The following is a 20,582-nucleotide window of genomic DNA, read 5'->3' on the forward strand; positions in this document are numbered from 1 at the left end:
ATGTCATATCTGATAAATCCGCAAATGAAAGCTCTTGAGTTGAATCTCTTGATTGTTGATTCTCCACCTCTTTAGCATCACAAATATATACAAGCTACAAAAAAAGATAGAAGGTAGAATGTTATCTTTCTTTCATCTTATTTCTTTTATAGCAAAGATTTGCTATTCTTTATCTTAGTTTTGATGGTTTTCATTGATGAAAACTTCAACTTTCTTTGCTGCATTTATAAGATTCTTTATTGGCTTCCATGCGTGTTCATTAATATCATATCTACGCTAATGAATAAGATATTTCAACCTATTTTGGCATCGCCTTGAGTCTAAAACTTCTTCCACCTCGAGCTCTTGATTATTATCTACTTCTATAGGAGGAGGTGGTATTTGTCTTCTTCTCAAAATATTCATTGTCTTATACAACTCAAAAAGGGATACATGAAATATAGGGCGGATCTTCTTACATTCTAGTAGATGTAATCGATAACCAATACAATTGATTTATTCACAAATAGAAAAAGGTCCCAGCCTACAATAGTTCAACTTATCACAAAGATGAGTAGTCTTAATATTGCGACAAAGTAACCATACCTTGTCACCTATGTTGAATTATAGTTGCTCTATATAATATGCATCTGCATTGGTTTTTTGTTGTCTTTGAGCTTCTTTTAATTATACCTTCATTGTTGCATCTAACTTTGACAAATGATTTGCTAAATCTTCTATTAAAGAATTATCAACTTTTGAATATTCAAAAGTATCAAGTTGTAGATGATAACCATAATTAACAAAGAAAGGTATTTGTTGAGTAGAAGAATGTACTAAATTATTGTATGCAAACTCTATCAATGACAAAAGAATTGTCTAATCATCTTGATGATAGTTGATAGTACATCTCAAATACTATTCCAAAATTTGATTCACCAATTCCGTTTCTCCATCAGTTTGAGGATGAAAAATCAAAGAAAGCTTTATATCCACTTTTAGCATCTTAAATAAGGTTCTTCAAAATCTTGATACAAATTGAGTCCCTCTATTCGATATAATATCCTTTGGCAATTTATGATAGTGATAGATATTGTCAAGAAAAAGCTTAGTTCTTTCTTCACTTGAAATAGATTTTTTACATAGTACAAAATATGCCATTTTGGTGAAGTGATCTACAATTATGAATATAGAATCATGTGAACCTGAGATTAGAAGATCCATGATAAAATCTATAGAAACACAAGACTATAATTGTTCTGGAATAGGTAACGATTGAAGTAATCCATAAGATTTATGGCAAGGAATTTTGGAATTTGAACAAGTATCACATAATAGTACAAAGTCTTTTATCACCTTCCATATTTGCAGCCACCAAAAATCTCGAGATATAAGCTCTAAAGTCTTGTTGTATTCAAAATATCTTATTACTGGAAAGTCATGACGTGCTTGAAGAACATATAAACGTGCTTCTCTTTCTAGAACATATAGGCATCCTTCAAAATAGAGAAGGTTGTTTTTGAACTCAAACTTTGAAATATCATGAGACCAAAAAGAAAGATTCTTGATATCATAAACAAGAGGATTAGAGGACATACTTAATTGGATTTGTTTGATAAAGGTTAAATTAATAATCAATGTTGATTTTATTGCTCAAAGATAAAAATACTCAGGCTTCAAGTGAATCGTTTTTTGTTCATCAAAAGATGCATCTCCTTCTTTTAATGCAAGATAAGAATGTCTAAAAAAGGCATTGCCACGGACATATATTTATTATAATTATTACCTAGGTGACATGAATAGGTAGAAGTAGATAAAAGTAGATTAATTTCATAATATCTTTTAGACAAGTCTCCTATAAGCTTTATAGATACTACTTTGACTTTACATATATTTGTACTTGATTAGTAGATTAGAAACTTAGTCAACAAGTTAATTACATGCCACACATATTGATAGCTTGTGAAACAAGCTAATTATATGGCATCCACATAGAAAACTTACCTTGCAAGTTTAGATACGTATTGTACAAAGTCAACACGTTTTTAGACGTCCTATAGAATGTCGCCATGTAGCTCCTAGGTAGATAGTGTATATAGTAGCAAGAGTGAAGCCTTCTTCATTCTTATCAACTCCTTTCTTGCTTTTAGTCTAATGAAGATATAAAAATGATTGGAGCTGCTTCAATATCTGTATCAAATCATGTTCCTTCTCCTATAGTGAAACATCCTTCCAGTATTAGAGAATCAAGAATTATCCTACCCGAGAAGTTTGATGGCACCAGATAAAAGTTTAGACGATTTATCAATCAAGTACAACTTGTGATTGAACTTCAATTCCAAAGCTATCCAACTTCAAGATCGCAAGTTAGATTCATTGATATACTTCTTTCAAGTATACCATTATCATGATTTTTATCTTTTTTTGAATGACGAGATCCAATATTGGATAATCTGGAGGCTTTTTTGGCCAAGTTTCAATCAATGTATGGAGAACATGCTGTAATTTGTATTGCAATCAACAAGATCCACATTTTGCAATAAAGCAATTGATCAATAACATTGTATGCTTCAAAATTTTGATAACTTATAACTGATATCAAGTAGGATGATACTACACTTGTTAGCCAATTTTTCTACGGATTATAATATGAAGTAAAATAATTAATGCTCAACTTACTTGATCTTCAAACATTGAGTCAAGTAATTGACTTTGCTATGAAGCGCGATAATCATCTTTTTGAATTTCAATCTGAAAACCATATAAGTAGACCTCAACATTATTATAATTCAATGGCAATACCAACATCTCTTCAACACATACATTCGGAAGTAGAGGATATGCAAATTGATATGATACGTTTCAAACTTCTTATTGAGTAAGAAAAGACTTGTTGTTTTTAGAAAGGATTGTGCTTATATTATAGAGAACTTAAGCACACTGCTCAACATTGCCCAAAGAAGCGACGCAACCATAAAATGAGGAGTATGGCTATCAAAGAAGACAGTATGCCAAAAAACAAGATTGTCCAGCTACAATAGAGATAATGCGATTGGAACCTTATACAATACCTAATAAAGGTCTTATTTTCTCCTCAAAATCCTCTCCTTGTTTTACAATAAATGTAATTTTAGGACCTAAACATCACAAAGTCTCTACCTTGTTAGATCCAGGAGCCTCAGCATGTTTCTTAGATGAAGAATTTACTAAAAGACATAGCATACTTTTAGTGAAGAAAACTAAACTTGTTCATGTAGAAATCATAGATGGTCGTCCATTGTCTTCAAGAGATGTTATTCATGAAATCCTTCCTATAGAAGTAGCAACTAATAGTTATAGTAGCTTTGTAATATTTAATATCATTAGATCTCTCTCTAATCCAATTATTTTAGGTTTATCATGGCTAAAAAAATATAATCCTAAAGCAGATTGGACTTCTCATAGTCTTGACTTTTCTCAGAGTATAACTAAGAGGGTAGTTAATCAAGTAGAAAGTCATAAGTCTAGTACAATTAAACTTGTATTTGTAGGTACAAGAGCTTTCTTGCATGCTGCCAAAGAAGGATCACCTTGTGTCATTTATGCCGCACTTGTTTCTACTAGTGGAAAGACTTCAAGTGGCATTCCAAGCCAATATCAAGATTTTCAAGATGTATTTGAAAAGAAGAATGCGAATACTCTTCCAAAACATCATTCCTATGATTGCTCAATTGACCTTGAAGAAGGAGCACAACCTCCATTTGGACCAATCTACAATTTATTACAAAATGAGTTGGCTGAATTCAAGGAGTATATTGAAGAAAATCTGGCCAAGAACTTCATACACCATTTCAAATCTCCAATAGCAGCTCTAATTTTATTTGTGAAGAAAAAAGATTGATCATTACAAATGTGTGTCAATTATTAAGAATTCAACAAAATCACCATCAAGAATAAATATCGACTACTTTTGATATCTGGAATCTTTAATTAATTGAATCAAGCTAAGATCTATACAAAAATACATCTACAAAAAGTATATAATCTCGTATGCACCAAAAAAAGAGATGAATGGAAGATTACATTTCGAACAAGGTATGGACATTTGATTACAACGTCATGCCTTTTGGACTTACAAATGCACCACTAGTATTCCAACATCTAATGAATGATGTCTTTCGGGAGTTTTTAGATGATTTTATTATTTATTACCTACACGACATATTAATCTATTCTAAGAACATAGAAGAATATGAACTTCATGTTCGTCATGTATTACAAAAATTAAGAGATACGGGACTCTATGCCAAGATAGAAAAGTATATATTTCACACTACTCAAGTCAACTTCTTAGGATACATCATTTCAAATGATGGACTTATGATAGATCCTAAATAAGTTCAAACTATTATAGATCGAAAGATCTCAAAAATGGTAAGAGATGTTCAATGCTTTTTGGGATTTACCAACTACTATCGGATCTTCATCAAAGACTTCTCTCAAGTTGCAGCTCCACTTATATGTTTGACTTATAAAGACAACTTCAATGGAATCAAGAAGCGAAAGTAGCATTTGAAGCTTTGAAGACAGCCTTTGTTTGTGCATCAATCTTGTATTGCGTCGATTTTTCTAAGCCATTTTTTATGGAAATAGACGCATCAGACTTTGATTTAGGTGCTATATTGTCACAAATGGGAATAGATGATAAACTTCACCTAGTAACTTTTCATTCCAAAGAATTTTTAGCAACCAAAATCAATGACGAGATCCACGATAAAGAACTTCTTACAATCATGGATTCATTTTAAGAATGGCGCTATTATCTAGAAGGTGCTTCTAGTCTAATCATTGTGTATATAGATCACAAGAACCTTAAATATTTTATGTCCAGACGTGTTTTGAATCGTCGCCAAGCCCGGTGGAGTATGTTTTTGTCAAGGTTCCAATGTAAGATCACTTATCGATTGAAAAAACAACAAGGTTTGTCAGATACACTCTCTAAACAATCTTACCTTGTACCACAAGAAGGAGATGTTGCTTTTGATCAACAACGGATAATTTTCTTGAAGCTAGAGCATCTTTATCTTCAAACAATGAAATCAACACTAATTATTGATTCAACTTTCATTAAGCAAGTATAGTCAAGTATGTCTTCTAATCCTCTTATTCATGATAATAAAGGAAACCCTTCAAAGTCTCATGATACTTCCAAGTTTGAATTCAAGAACAATCTACTATATTTTGAGGGAGGCCTATATGTTCCACAAGGTGAAGCTTGATTACGTATTTTTCAAGTTCGGCATGCCTTTCTAGCAGTAGGACATTTTGGGTACAATAAAACTATGGAACTAATATCTAGGGATTTTTGGTGGCTCCAAATGTGGAAGACAGTCAAAGATTTTGTACAATCTTGTGATGTTTGCTCAAGATCAAAAACTTCTCGTTATCGACCTTACGAACTTTTTCAGCGACTATCCATTCTAGAACAACCATGGTCTTTTGTTTCTATGGATTTCATCATGGATTTTCTAATCTCAGGTTATTATGACTCTATATTCATGATAGTAGATCATTTGACCAAGATGGCTTATTTTGTACCATGTACGAAATCTATCATAGGTGAAGAAACAACTAAGATCTTTCTTGATTATATCTATTGCTATCATGGATTACCCAAGGATATTATATCAAATAGGAGAACTCAATTTGTATCAAGATTTTGACAAATTCTTTTCAAGATTCTAAAAGTAGATATAAAACTATCTTTGGCATTCCATCATCAAATTGATAGACAAATGGAGCATATTAATCAAGTTTTGGAGCACTATTTAAGATGTACCATCAACTACCAATAAAATGATTGGACAACTCTTTTGCCATTGACAAAGTTTGCTTATAATAATATGATACATTCTTCTACAAAATAAACACCTTTCTTTGCCAATTATAATTATCATCTATAATTTGATATTTTTGACTTTTCAAAAGCTGATAATCCTATGACAAAAGATTTGGCAAATCATTTTTTTGAGCTATATGCAACAATAAAGTCATAGTTAAAAGAAGCTCAAGAATAACAAAAGATCAATATCGATGTCTATCAAAAGGAACAACCACCATTTCACATGGATGACAAGGTATGGTTACTTTGTCGCAATATGAAAACCACTCGTCCTTGTGACAAGTTGGATTATTTAAGGCTTAGACCATTTTCTATTTCTGTACATATCAATCTAGTTGCATATCGTTTATACCTATCGGAGTCAATGTAAATCCATTCAATATTCCATGTATCTCTTCTTGAATCATATAAGACAGTAGATATACCAAGAAGAAGACAAGCTTCACTTCCTCCTATAGAAGTAGACAATAATGAAGAGTTTAAACTAGAAGAAGTTCTAGATTCAAGGCGACATCAAAATAAATTAAAATATCTTATCCATTGGTGCGGATATGATATTAGTGAATGCACATAGGAGCCAGTAAAGAATCTTATAAATGTAGCAAAGGCGGTGGAGGCTTTTCATCAACGACATCCATCAAAATCAAGATCAAAACCTTCATTATAAAAGAAATAAGATGTAGATGAGACATTACCATTATCACAACCTTCAAGATGACGTAATTAAGATGAAGATCTGTAAGAACGATATATTCTTCCTCGAATAGATGGCGAGATACATCGCATTTGGTATTACGACCTTGGAAGGAACTCCCGATGTTTGGTGATTTTACTAGAGGTAGGAACAACTCCTTGTAGTATTTCAAATGTTTTATTTGAAAGAAATTATGATGGCCTCAAAAATGATCAAATAATTGGATAGTCTTCTTGCCTTGATATAAGACAATATCGATTGTTGAGAGGTCCTATCAAACATCTTCGAAGAGAACAAAGTTCAAAGTATGTTTCAAATACAATTTGTCGCATCTTAGACTTCCTTGACATGTGATCACCGCTCTTCATTGAACTCATCTCTAATAGAGGGGAGTAATGTCAGAGACATATATTTACTATAATTATTACCTAGGTGATATGAATAAGTAGAAGTAGATAAAAGTAGATTAATTTCATAATATCTTTTAAAAAAGCTTCCTAGAAGCTTCATAGACAATGCTTTGACTTTACATGTATTTATACTTGATTGGTAGGTAAGAAACTTGGTCAACAAGTTAACCACATGCCACAAATGTTGATAGCTTTTGAAACAAACTAACTATGTGGTGCACACATAGAAAACTTGCCTTGCAAGTTAAGATATGTGTTGTGCAAAGTCAACACGTTTTTGGTGGTCCTATAGAATATCGCCACATAGATCCTAGGTAGATAGTATATATAGAGGCAATAGTGAAGCCTTCTTCACTCTTGTCAACTCCTTTCTTAATTTTAGTCTAATTTGAAGGGTCTCTAATTTTCTTGTCTTTTGGCAATAGCCATTCTAATTTCTTTCTTAATATACATATTTAGTTATTTCTATTTTGTCATCTTTTTTTAAGAAAAGTCTCACTTGTTTATTTATTTTTATCAAGTTTTTGTCCTTGATAGGCATCTAATAGACCTTATTATTTTTTTGGTCAATAAGTAAACTTGAAATTGAATTTGGATAATGACATGCTCTAACATGCTTGACGACAATTTAAAACACGTGCCAACATGAAATACTCAAGATTCTTATGATTTGTATATATAATAACTAGACTTAAAGTGCCTTTTAGATAATGATGCCATTCTTGAAGTGAATCCACAATTGCAAGGAGCTTTTTGTCATGGATCTCATAATTAATTTTTGCTACTGAAAATTTCTTGGAATAAAAAGCTATTAAGTAGAGTATATCATCTTTTCTCATTTTTGACAATATGGCATTCATAGCAAAGTGTGACGTATTTATATTTCTAAAAAATACCTTAAAAAAGTTGATGAGATACAAGATTGGAGTAGAAGTAAATTCCTTTTCTAAAATATCAAATGGAGCTTTTGCTTCTTTATTCCACTTAAGTTTGTCTTTATAAGTCAAATGTGTAAGTAGAGTTGTAACTTGAGAAAAGTTCTTGATGAAGATTCAATAGTAATTAGCAAAGTCTAAAAAGCATTATACATCTCGTACTATTCAAGGAATCTTCCAATCTATGATAGTTTAAACCTTCTTGGGATCCATTGTATGGCCTTTGTTAGAAATGATGTACTCTAAAAAGCCAACTTGAGTAGTGTGGAATACACACTTTTCTAACTTAGCATATAATCTTACATATCTAAGTTTGTGTAACACATAACAAATATAAAATTCATGTTCTTTTGTGTTTTTAGAGTAGATTAGAATGTTGTCTAAATATCAAACAATAAAATCATGTAGAAATTCACAAAAAACATCATTTATAAGATGTTAAAAAGTAGATGGTGCATTTCTGAGTCCAAAAGGCATGACATTATATTCAAAATATCCATACCTAGTTCAAAAAGCAGTCTTCTATTCATTTCTTTTTTTGATATGAACTAAGTTGTATGCTGCTTGTAGATCTATTTTGATATAGATCTTTGCTTGATTGAGTTAGTCAAGTAGTCTTGAAATTAAAGGCAAAAGATATCTATTCTTGATGGTGATCTTATTAAGTCCTCGATAATCCACACACATCCGTAGAGATCTATCTTTCTTCTTCACAAATAAGATAAGAGCTCCAATTGGAGATTTAGAATGGCATATGAAGTTCTTTGACAACTTTTCATCACTATACTCTTTTAATGTAGGCAACTCATTCTGTGATAAGCTATGGATTGGTTCAAATGGTGATTGAGCTCCTTCTTATAAATCAATTGAACAATTATAAGGTCAATGCTCTAGAAGAATATCTGCATTCTTCTATTCAAAAATGTCTAAGAATTCTTTATATTAGCTAAGAATATCACTTGATATTTTTTCACCATTAGAAATGGGCATAATATATATATAACAAAAGATGACTCTTCTTTTGCAACATGCATGAAAGCTCTCAAACCTACCAATAAAGGTTTAGAAGTTTTAGACTTTTGTACTTTTACTTCACTAACTCGATCTTGGATTATACTACCAAAAAAGTTAAGGTTAAAAAAAACCTAATCTATTTGAGGATTATAGTTTTTTAGCCACGATAATCCTAAAATAATTGGATTAAAGAAAGATCTTATTACATTAAATACTACTATGCTTTTATGATCTTTAATTGTTATATCTAAAGAAGCGATTTCATGAGTATTATTTTTAGAAGACAATAAATGACCATCTATGACTTCTACATGTACGGATTTAGTTTTTTTGACTAAAGGTATTTTTGATTTTTGACAAAATCTTTGTCTATAAAACAAGTTGAGGCTCTTGAATCTAATAAGACAAGGACTTTGTGATTTTTAGGACCTAAATGTACATCTATTATAAAACAAGATAAAAGGTCTGAAGAAAGAATAGGTCCTTTACTAGGTACTGCACATGATTCCAGCCACATGGTTCCTATTGTAGTTGAAGAAACTCGTTTTTTGACACATTATTTTCTTTGGTAATTGTGCTCTTCATTTTGTAATTGTGTTGCTTCTTTAGACGATATTGAGGAGTGTGTTTAGCTTCTCCACAGTATAAACATAAACCTTCTTGGCAACGTCAAGTCTTTTCATATTCTATGAGAGTTTTAAAACATATTGTATCAATTTGCATTAGTTCCAACCTTAATGAATATGTTTCAAAAAACTTGGAAGCTGCCGAGAATACTTGACTTATTCTTCTTCAGCCAAGTCTTTGTTCTTGATGCCTTTCAAATAATCGATTGTCACATATAATGGCTTAAGTAATAAATTATTCTAAAGATTTTGTTTTTGGTATTATTAATAACAAATCTTTGACACTATCCTTTAATCCATTTTAAAATTGATTAATGAGTGCTTTGTCATTCCAATCCACATCGTAAGTAAGGTTTTGGAATTCAGCACCATATATAGTGGCTGATCGTAATCCTTGTCGTAAAGATAAGAATTTGGTCTCTACTACTTGTTCTTGATCACTTTCTCTGAATGTCATCGTAAATACTTCTAGGAATGAATTCAAATCATAGAGGAATCACAAATCTTTTTTCAATAAAGGTGCAAACCAAAAAAGAGCACTTCTTGATAGAAGTACGTCTATGAATCCAACTTGAGTAAATCCATTAGGATATTGAAAAAGGTGCAACCTTAGATAGAACTTGACTTGTTGCAAAAATCCTTGAAATTTTGATCTTGTTCCATCAAACTTCTCAAGCATACTAATTCTTATTCCTATCATACTTATAGAATCAAAACTCCTTGGATTTGGTTGAGAGGTCAATCTACTTACTTCTATCAATTGTACAACTTCTTGTCGCAGACTTTGAATTTTTTTTGTAGATGTAAGCATAGTACCTCCATTATTCACATTAGAAATACATAAGATTTCTACTCTAAGAGTGTTGACGAGCTCATGAAGATCTCTAATAGTTGTAAATCTATTCTCACTTATGTTAGGTATAGCATCCATAATCTTTCTTCTAAAGCAAGACAAAAATAATATATTAACACTCTTATCAAAACTATTAGGGATATGAATGTCAAAAAAAGAAAATCCTTAATACACTCTTGTGTCACTGAAGAGAACTGGATAGTCACCCAAAAGGTAATGTAATATTAACTACAATGACTATTACCAAAAATAAGAAGACTAGAAAGTCTTGAAACAAGACTAAAGACTAGAATAGTGTTAATAAGAGTGAAGAAGGCTTCACTCTTGCCTCCATATATACTCTTAACTAGGAACTATGTGGCAATGTCCTATAAGACCTCCAAAATATGTTGACTTTGCTAGTCACATGTCTTAACTTACAAGACAAGTTATCTGTGTATGTACCACATGATTAACTTGTTCCACAAGCTATTATATGGAATTAACTTGTTCCACAAGCTACTAACATGTGATTATCTTGTTGGCCAAGTTTCTGACCTACAAACATATCTAAAGTCAAAACTATATCTATGAAGCTTCAAGGAAGCTTGACTAAAAGACTTTATGAAATTAATCTATATTTATCTACTTCTACCTAATCATATAAGTAATTATTGAAGTAAATGTATATATCTAAGAACAAGTATTCAAATGACATTGTAGTAGAATATTTGCAAGGATCTTGGCAGGATAGTTTGTAGCAATGACAAAGCAATACATGAAATTAAGAAGTTCAAATGACAAGATGTTTGAAGTAGACAAAGTAGTGGCATTCAAATTACAAGCAATTGGAGTTGATGTGTCAAACTATAGCAAAAATAATATCAAAGACATGAACCTTAAAGAATTAAAATGTCAATATACTCTTGTATCACTTGAAAAGACTAAAAAATTACTTAAAGATGATACAATATTAAATTAGAATAGCTATTGTTAAAGACAAGAAGACTAAAAAGACTTGAAACAAGACTAAGGATTAGAAAGGCATTCATAAGAGTGAAAAAGGCTTCACTCTTACCTCCATATATATTTTTAAGTAGGAGCTATGCAGTGATATCATATAGGATCTCCAAAACTTGTTGACTTTATAAGACATGTATCTTAACTTGCAAGGCAAGTTTTTTGTATGTACGCTACATAGTTAACTTGATTTACAAGTTATCAATATGTGGTTAATTCATTGACCAAGTTTCTTTCCTATCAATCAACTACAAAGACATGTAAAGTAAAAGCAATGTTTATATAGCTTCTAAGAAGCTTTTCTAAAAAATATTATGAAATAAATCTACTTTTATTTACTTCTACTTAATCATATAGGAAAATATTAGAATAAATTTGTATATTTGTAACACATAATAAAGGAGAAGATATTAGAAGAGATATAAAAGATATTTAATATTAAGAACAACTTCACCTTGGAAGAAGAGGAGGATAGAAAAGAGAAAATGTGGAAGGAGAAACAATAGACATTTGAGTATGGCATTATCAAATTTCTTCTCTCTTTCCAATTATTTAGGTCTTCCGCCTCTATGAGCTGGTTTTGTTAGATAATGAATACAATTATTTTGTTGATTTTAACTTTATTCATATACTAATCTTCCGCAAATGATATGTAAAATCCAAGATTAATATATTTATGTTTTTGTTCAATTTTACAATGTTGTAGATGTAATTAATAGGATATTTCAAAAAAAGATTGAAAATATTTTAAATCCCTACAAAATAATGAATTATGTTTTATCTACTAATATAATTAAAGTTGATTTTGGTTATGTTGATGAATTTTTTAATTGTAGTAGTTGTGTATTGATTTGATAGATACACAAATTAAACATATTAAGTGAATGTCATTAAAATATTTAAAATTATTAGAGAAATTATATCCTTTACTATTTTAATTATGATGGTATTATTATTGATATAAACATTAAGTTGTAAAATGGCTGCAAATATCTAAAGATTTTTTTTATTGAGGCATAAATTTAGGAAATCAATGGTGTTTTTATAAACTAAAATTTTATATCTTTTTATGGCCAATGGCATTGATTTCTACTAGTTTTCAATAGATTTTCAATAATATGATTGTAAACTTATTTAGTGCACATATGCATATGTGTTTACCATGCATCTTCAATCTATTTGTTTGTTCATTCAATGTGGTCATTGGTGTGTAGATGAAAGACTACAGACATGATTCTTTTTCAAAACATACATGTGTAGTGCTTACTGTTTTTTGCTTTTTTCTTTTAAATAATGAGATTTTATATTTTTTTATATTTTTAATATACTGTGAAATGTTAGTGTTCGTTTTACAAAGTAATTGAAAACTCAGACCTAACAAGAAATACAAATTTTTCTTGTCAGGTTCCAACCATGCATGAGAAGGCTAAAACAAATTTCTGCATAATTATATGTGATGAAATGTCCCATCCTAGATTTTTTTTTAAATGCTTAAATTTGAACAATTATATGTCACAAACAAATAGTTGATTGACATCTTTCTTAGAAATGCAAACATAACAAAAGGTTTTTGTCCCAACTCTCAGCACATGTGTAAATAGAGGACTTCATTTTTGGACATTTAAATCTAGGGTTGCATTGTCATATTAAAAAAGAAAAAAGAAAAAAGAAAAAAGTTTAAAACCATACCAAAATAAATTATTCTTCTATATAAGAATCATTAAAATATACCTATTTTTAGCTAATGACGAAACTATAACAATCTTGGTCTAGCCTAATGCAAAGATAAACTGTTTGAAATATAACTCCTCTATATATCATGTCAAAGGATATTATTTATTTATTGAGGTTATATCACATCAAAATCTGTATGAGTTATTAAGAAATTCTGTGAAAATATCTATTTTGCAGTTTTTCAAATTGTTTTTTGAAATTAACATCAAAGTCAAATATTAATATTTAACATATCACTAAATGAAAATACAAAGAAAAAAATGTATATAAATGTACAAAAAATACATATATATATATATATATATATATATATAAATTGATAATAATAACGTTTAAAATTTTAGTTGTCATAACTTAACAAACTTAAATTCTTAAAAGCAATTATGTTATGTGTTATAGTTAAAATAGAATCACACAATTCAGTCTAGAGTTATTTTTGGTATTTTCATTTTTCAATATTTTTAATTACTGACAAAAGATAGATTATGTGTTTTTTCTGACATTGAAATTAGTCGTATCATTGATAATTGAAAATACATTTTTCAAACTCAAGTTGTGTTCATGGTGTGTTTCAATTCTACTTTTTTATTTCTGTTAATTCCCTGTTCTATTCTTTTAGTATGGTAGTCATAAAGTTGAATATTTATTATATGAAACGTCGTGTTGATCTGATCTAATGATCATATAATAAAACAAACACAACCACTCTCCTCTCCCACTGATCTCACATTGATTGCCACAAACACCGCCAGGTTGAGCTTCGTAAGCGCCATGCAGGATATGTTCATTCGCTGATTTGTGTCAATGGAAGGAGGGCAATCGACCAAGCTCGAACAATCCGAACTTCATGTACAATTAACGATGTCAAGTCCTTTTTGTAACTTGAGCTTCACACTGTTGCTAATAATGGGGCGATTCCAGTCAAAAAATTTGCACATCGTAACAGCAACTCTGTCCACAAGTTCTCACTTCGTAACAAGAATCGTAGTTGACTTTCCCGGTAGAAAATTTATTCATTTGTATATTTATTTCCCTATCACAAGCAACATCTCGCATGTCACCTTGTGGGTGGAAGTGATACAACGAAAAACTACTTCTCATGAATATCGCAAATCACTCGAAGGCATTCCCGCTCTCTGCCCCAAAGGGATTGCCGAAGGCTCAACGGCAGCTGGAAGATTCGTGCTTCTAAAAGCCTGCCAACAGAACCGAACTCGTAGGTCGCTGTGATTCAAATTCATCGCAGAAACACATTTCCTCGTCAATGTCGCAGGACTCAGAATGACCGGAAAGCAGAAGAGAGAATGAAAATACCCGGAAGACAAAAATGGGATTTTTCCGGATATGTGTCCGGTTACTGGAGCCGTTCCGGATATCTATCGGCCGCGAGCGGCGTCTCTCTCGCTGGAAGCCCTAGACGAATCACCCTTTAAGGTTCCAAATTTCACCCTAAATTGCTCCTTCTTCGAGCTTTGGGTGATTGCGTGAACCTTGGCAAGAGTCCCGTCCATCGCCTGTGCAAGGGCCGGAAACCGAGTAGCAACCATGGCCGTCTTCACCTTCATCGTTAAGAAATCAGGCGACTCATGGACCGCCAAGCAGCACGGCGGCGAGGCCAACCTTGAGGCCAGCTCTGCTTCCACCTGGGAGCTCCAGCGCAAGCTCTCTAACTTGGCCTTGACGACCGCTGGATCAGGCGCCATCTCATCTTCTTTCTCCCTGATTACTCCCGACTCTGGTGTTGCCCAGGTAAATCCTTCTGATTTTGTGTGTGTGTGCGGGGGATTGAGTGATTTGTTATGTTTGAACGTTTCGGAAAGCTTAAGTGTTTGTTTCTAGGGTTTATCATCGTTTCTCTCTCTCTCTCTCTCTCTCTCTCTCTCTCTCCCCCCCCCCCTCGATTGGAGGTGGTTGCCGGGGTAGGCTCAAAATACTGAGACAAACGTGATTTACTTTTGATAACGTCCTTCCCCTTGAATCTCGATCATTAGCACCACCTGTAGGGTTGGGGGTTTTAGCGGCAGTGCATTTCGATGTTCTCTTATGAACGACCCTTTCACACCCACCTGTGGCTTGGTATAATTATTTGCACTCGGAATGCTTTCACCTCCAAGCATTGCATGTCAGTCTCACCCTACTATCACCTCTTGTGGCCGTGTTTTTTTAGGTTGTTATAGGTGGAGGAGGCGGCGGTGGCTTTTCCGCAGGATCCGCCCCTGCTGCCTCGGGCGGTGCTGCTGCACCAGCTGCTGAGGAAAAGAAGGAAGAGAAGGTGGAGGAAAAGGAAGAGAGCGATGACGATATGGGATTCTCTCTCTTCGACTAGATTCACAACCCTTTTGTACCCCTGTAGCAGAGGCAGAGTTCTGTCGCAATTCAATATGATCACCGCACTGCACGGTTCGGCAATATGAAATATTTGGTTTGTGGATGATTATAGTTATGATCTGAAGTGTCCACAATTTCTGCTTGCTGCGTCTGGAACACTGCTTCCTTTGTCAGGAAGGAGTGAGCTACGAAGCCTTTTCGTTTACTACACTTCACAATGCCGTAATGTTCAGAGTTCTGCAGATTGTGTGTGTTTTGTTTTGAAAGTGATGTACCGAATGTAACAGTCACATTTATTTGAAAAACTATCCGCTACATAGAGAAACGAAGGTCCATTCTGAGAGGCACTTCTCAACTCATTCAGGTCGGTTTGTTAAGATTTTGTGCGAATGCTAATTTTCTAAAATTTTCGCAACTTTTCACAGAATGTGCAAGATGTAGTTTCTGACGTTACATTCCGAAACTAACGTATTTACGAGCAACTGGAGGTGCTGATAGCAACTAAATATGGTCTTTGATATCAGCGTAAAACTGTCGAATTCCACAAGTCATCGAGACGCTATGTATACACACTGAGGGGCCATATTAAATAGATGTAATTTCAGTGAATGGTCGAAGTATTGATCTACCAGTCTACACATTTTATTCGTCCGCCATAATTTAATCATCTATGTCAGATTGGTTCACTTCCACATTTTTTTTTATTATCGTTCACTTCAGGATATCACGCCACGGAAAATGACAATTAACTGGTACATGATGGGGAAATTCATTCCGAGGCTCAATAGGTTAGATGCAGAAATTGCCACATCTCATGAGGGAACTGTGACAACGTTCCTTCAAGCACATAGTCAGCACGCTGGGCATAACATTCGCTTCAAAACTCATTTACGATTCCAAGTTTCATGACCTAAAGGAAACTTTCAGACCTGTGAGAACAATCTCGTCCACAGAAATCAGGAATATTGTCATTGAAGGTAGGACCAAAAAAAATCAAACATTAGGTTCACCTTACTAGGGATTTCCTACAGACCTAAATACTACCTTCAAGGATACTGATCGGGGCTGTCGACTAATGTAAGGTCCAACACAGGAATCTAAATCTGTAAAAGAAAGAATTGTGCACTTGAGGAGGTGCAGGACGACGAGGCCATAGCAGCTGCTCAAAACACTAGCATCCATTCAAACTAACAGAGTGCTTTTTCATCAGATTCGTCAACGCTGTCCGCTGAAGCCATTGCAAGGCTCGGTTCGAATACTTCTGAGCCTTCTTGGTAAGCCCTACGACGCTCACGACGTTCCCTGAAAAATTCTCGCATCCTCACTCGCCTGCTGTTAGGGTTCTCCACCTTCGCTTCAGCAGGGTACACGCTAATCTGCATATGACACCCAACTGCTAAGTCCACTCACATTCGAACAATGTTGCAAGAGCAGTTTAAAATTTCAGTAGGATGAGGGTTCGGCTGAAGTCTAGGAACACTACAAACAGAGCATAAGTCATAGCAGTGCGACCGAGGGAATTCAAGCCTAAACGATGAGATTCCGCAATGTGCAAAATGTCATTCATGTCCATTACATTGAATTCTATCTCAGGAGAGTCAGCAGTCGATTCAAAATTGCAAGCGAGCACGCTTAGACAACGAATTTGAGCTAGTGAGTCACGTACCTTCTTCCTGTCAGGCCCAAACTTCTCAAATTTGACAAGCCCATCAATCAACGAGTAGATAGTGTAGTCCCTCCCAATTCCAACATTCTTACCAGGGTGAAACTGCGCACGACCATTACGAAAATCAGCACATCAATTCCTACTCTATTGTGCATACTCACCAGCTACGGAAAAAAAACACTACCGAGATGCTACCGTCATTGAAATCTCTGCCAGCACTGTCACTGTCATGGCCCATTCTCACCTTAGTCCCTCGCTGGCGTACGATAATAGCTCCTGGCTGCGCAACTTGGTCTCCGTAAATCTTCACACCGAGCATCTTAGGATTGGAGTCACGGCCATTCTTGGTACTCCCCGACCCTTTTTTGTGCGCAGCCTCAATGACCAACCCCGCAGGGTTCTGCGACGAGACGGAAGAGTCCGCATGGGTGGGGATTCGAGACTCGCCCGAGAAAACGAACGAGGCAGAGCTGGAGGAGATGGAGAGGCCCGTAATGACGGTGGAGAGCGACACCATGGCGACGACGGTGGAGTTGCAATTGCGAAATGGAATCGAACTGGCCTCACAAACTCGTTGCAAACATCCCCATGACGAAGTGCCTCACGGGCGGAGGTCCTCGAATTGAGATAAGGTGATCCTTGCGTCGGTTGAGAACCGGGCATATCCTGATCGGGATGTATACCCGCGTGATCCCGATAACACCTATATCCGCTGACCGCACCATCTGTGAGTTGCGGGTGTACTGTGGGCTTGGTTAATGCAAACCTGGTTAATGCATTACAACCAATGTTTATCAAAGTTTGTGGGCTCCAACATTGTCATATTATCAACTTTCTTTCCTACATTCTAAAGATAGCAACCAAGCATAGAAGAAGTTCATGCTCAAGGTAGGATCTTGTCAAAGTGATTAATAAGTTAGTTTGGATTGGATCTAAATATAATTTTAGAAGCTCTACTTTTCATTGCATCTAAGACAACGACAACCATACAAATTGACACAAACATATTCTTAGACATGATTAGAATCTTCTCTCTTTTGACAATGCTTGTTGTATTGGAAAGTTCTTTCTAAATGATTGATTAGACATGTAAGAAAATAGAACTAAAGATATATTATGTCATTGTGGCTTTGGTTATTGGTACTCTTGTGATACATCTTTATATCATAGACACACCTATAATTATTTAGATAATATAAATAGATAGAAGTAGATAAAAGTATATTAATTTGATAATATCTTGTAGAATAGCTTTTTAAAGCTTCATAGATGTGGTTTCATCTTTGTATAAATCTATAGGTGATTAGTAGGTTAGAAACTTGGCAAAAATGTCATCTATGTGTTACATATATTAGTAGCTTATAGTACAAGCTAACAGTATGGCGCAATTATAGGAAACTTGCCTTGCTATGACGGACATACATAGGTATTTTAGTAAATATTTATATGATTAGGTAGGAGTAGGTCAAAGTAGATAAAAGTAGATTAATTTCATAAGACCTTTTAGAAAATCTTCCTAGAAGCTTCAAAGATGCTTTTTGATTTTACATGTATTTGTAGTTGATTGATAGATTAGAAACTTGGTCAATAAGTTAACCACATGTTCATAGCTTGTAGAATAAGCTATCTATGTGATGCACATATAAAAAACTTGCTTTGTAAGTTAAGTTACGTCTCTTGCAAAGTCAACGCATTTTGGAGGTCTTATAGGACATTGCTATATAGCTCTTAGTTAAGAGAACATATGGAAGCAAGAGTGAAGCCTTCATCACTCTTATCAATGCTTTTTTAGTCCTTAGTCTTGTTCTAAGACTTTCTAGTCCTCTTGTTTTTGGCAATAGCCATTGTAATTTAACATTACATCATCTTTGAGTGACTTTTTAGTTCTTTTCAATGATATATGAGTATATTAAGGATTTTTCTTCATCAAAATTCATTTCCTTGATAGTTTGACAAGAGTACCAACTTATTGTTTTTGTCTTGTTTTAGAGATGAGTGGATTATCCTACTTCTATTCTTGTGTTTTAAAGATTATGGACTATCTACATTTAAATAAAAAATCTTATTTTCTAATGGTGATTTTTTTCTAAAAAAAAGTGGATTATTCTTGTTTGTAGAATTTTTTTATTAAAGGTTGCAGATTACCTTCATTTAATTTAATTTTTTAAATTTATTTGAGTTGTCTATAAAAGAAAAAATTATGGATGCTATTCTCAATAGAAGTGAGAATAGATTTGCAACTATTATAGATCTTCATGAGCTTGTCAACACTCTAAGAGTAAAAATCTCATGTATTTTCAATGTCAATCTTGGAGGTATTATGCCTATGTCTATAGAAGAAGTTCAGAGTCTATAATAAGAAGTTGTGCAGTTGAAGGAAACAAGTAGATCGACCTCACAACCAAATCTATAGAGTTTTGCTTCTACAAGCATGATATGGATAAGGATTAGTAGGCTTGAGAAGTTTAATGGAACAAAATCAAAATTTCAAGAATTTTTACAACAAGTCAAACTCTATCTAAAGTTGCACCATTTCCAATACTTGGATGGATTTACTCGAGTCAAATTCATAGGTGCACTTCTATCAAGAAATGCTCTTTCTTGATTTGTACTTTTAATGGAAAAATATTTGTAATTCTTTTATGATTTTAATTCATTCTTAGAAGTGTTTACGGCCACATTTGGAGAAAATGATCAAGAAAGAGTAGCAAAGACCAAACTCTTATCTTTACGACAAAGATCATGGTTAGCTACCATATATGTTGTTGAATTCCAAAACCTTGCTTATGATGTGGACTAGGATGACAAAGCCCTTATCAATTACTTTTAATATGAGTTGAAGGATAATGTCAAAGACTTGTTACTGACATTATCAAAGATAGAATCTTTGAAACAATTTATTACTAAAGCCATTGCATGTGACAATTGATTATTTGAAAGATGTCAAGAACAAAGATATAGCTAGAGAAGAATAAATCAAATAATGACGGTAGTTCCTAAGTTTTCAAAAACTTATTTTTTAAGGCCAAATCTAATGCAAATTGATACAATACATTTTAAATCCTTCACACAACAAAAAAAAAGTCAATGATGTCAAGAGGGCTTATGCTTATATTGTGGAGAAGCTAAGCATATTGCTCAACATTATCCAAAGAGAAAATGCAATTACAAAATAAAAAGCACAATTGCCAAAGAAGACAATGTGTCAAAAAACGAGTTACTCCAACTATAATAAGAATCATGCAGTTGGAATCATGTGCAATATCTAATAAAGGTCCTATTTTCTTCTTAGATCCTTCACCTTATTTTACAATAGAAGTTTGTTTAAGACCAAAAAATCACAAAATCTTAGCTTTGTTGGATTCTAGAGCCTCAATCTATTTTATAGATTAAGACTTTGTCAAAAAATAAGATACATCTTTAATTAAGAAAATCAAACATGTGCATGTACAAGTAATAGATG

General features: G+C 33.3%; 2 protein-coding genes across 2 annotated transcripts; one reads left to right on the top strand and one right to left on the bottom strand.

The window, feature by feature from the left end:
• The first annotated feature begins 14,597 nt into the window (after positions 1-14,597).
• Positions 14,598-15,541, top strand: LOC112274373 (large ribosomal subunit protein P3z). The gene is made up of 2 exons (XM_024503818.3): positions 14,598-14,874; positions 15,293-15,541. The coding sequence occupies exons 1-2, from the start codon at positions 14,671-14,673 to the stop codon at positions 15,449-15,451; spliced, it is 363 nt and encodes a 120-aa protein (XP_024359586.1). The 5' UTR covers positions 14,598-14,670; the 3' UTR covers positions 15,452-15,541.
• An 858-nt stretch (positions 15,542-16,399) lies between these two features.
• On the bottom strand, positions 16,400-17,706 carry LOC112274372 (large ribosomal subunit protein bL27c). Its single transcript, XM_024503817.3, has 3 exons — positions 17,364-17,706; positions 17,120-17,221; positions 16,400-16,829 (listed from the first exon to the last, which is right to left on the bottom strand). Exons 1-3 carry the CDS (start codon positions 17,634-17,636, stop codon positions 16,641-16,643), a joined length of 564 nt encoding a protein of 187 aa, XP_024359585.1. The 5' UTR covers positions 17,637-17,706; the 3' UTR covers positions 16,400-16,640.
• Between the last annotated feature and the right edge of the window lie 2,876 nt (positions 17,707-20,582).

Source organism: Physcomitrium patens, chromosome 21, assembly GCF_059467195.1.
Source record: "Physcomitrium patens ecotype Gransden chromosome 21, ASM5946719v1, whole genome shotgun sequence".
Classification (NCBI taxonomy): domain Eukaryota; kingdom Viridiplantae; phylum Streptophyta; class Bryopsida; order Funariales; family Funariaceae; genus Physcomitrium; species Physcomitrium patens.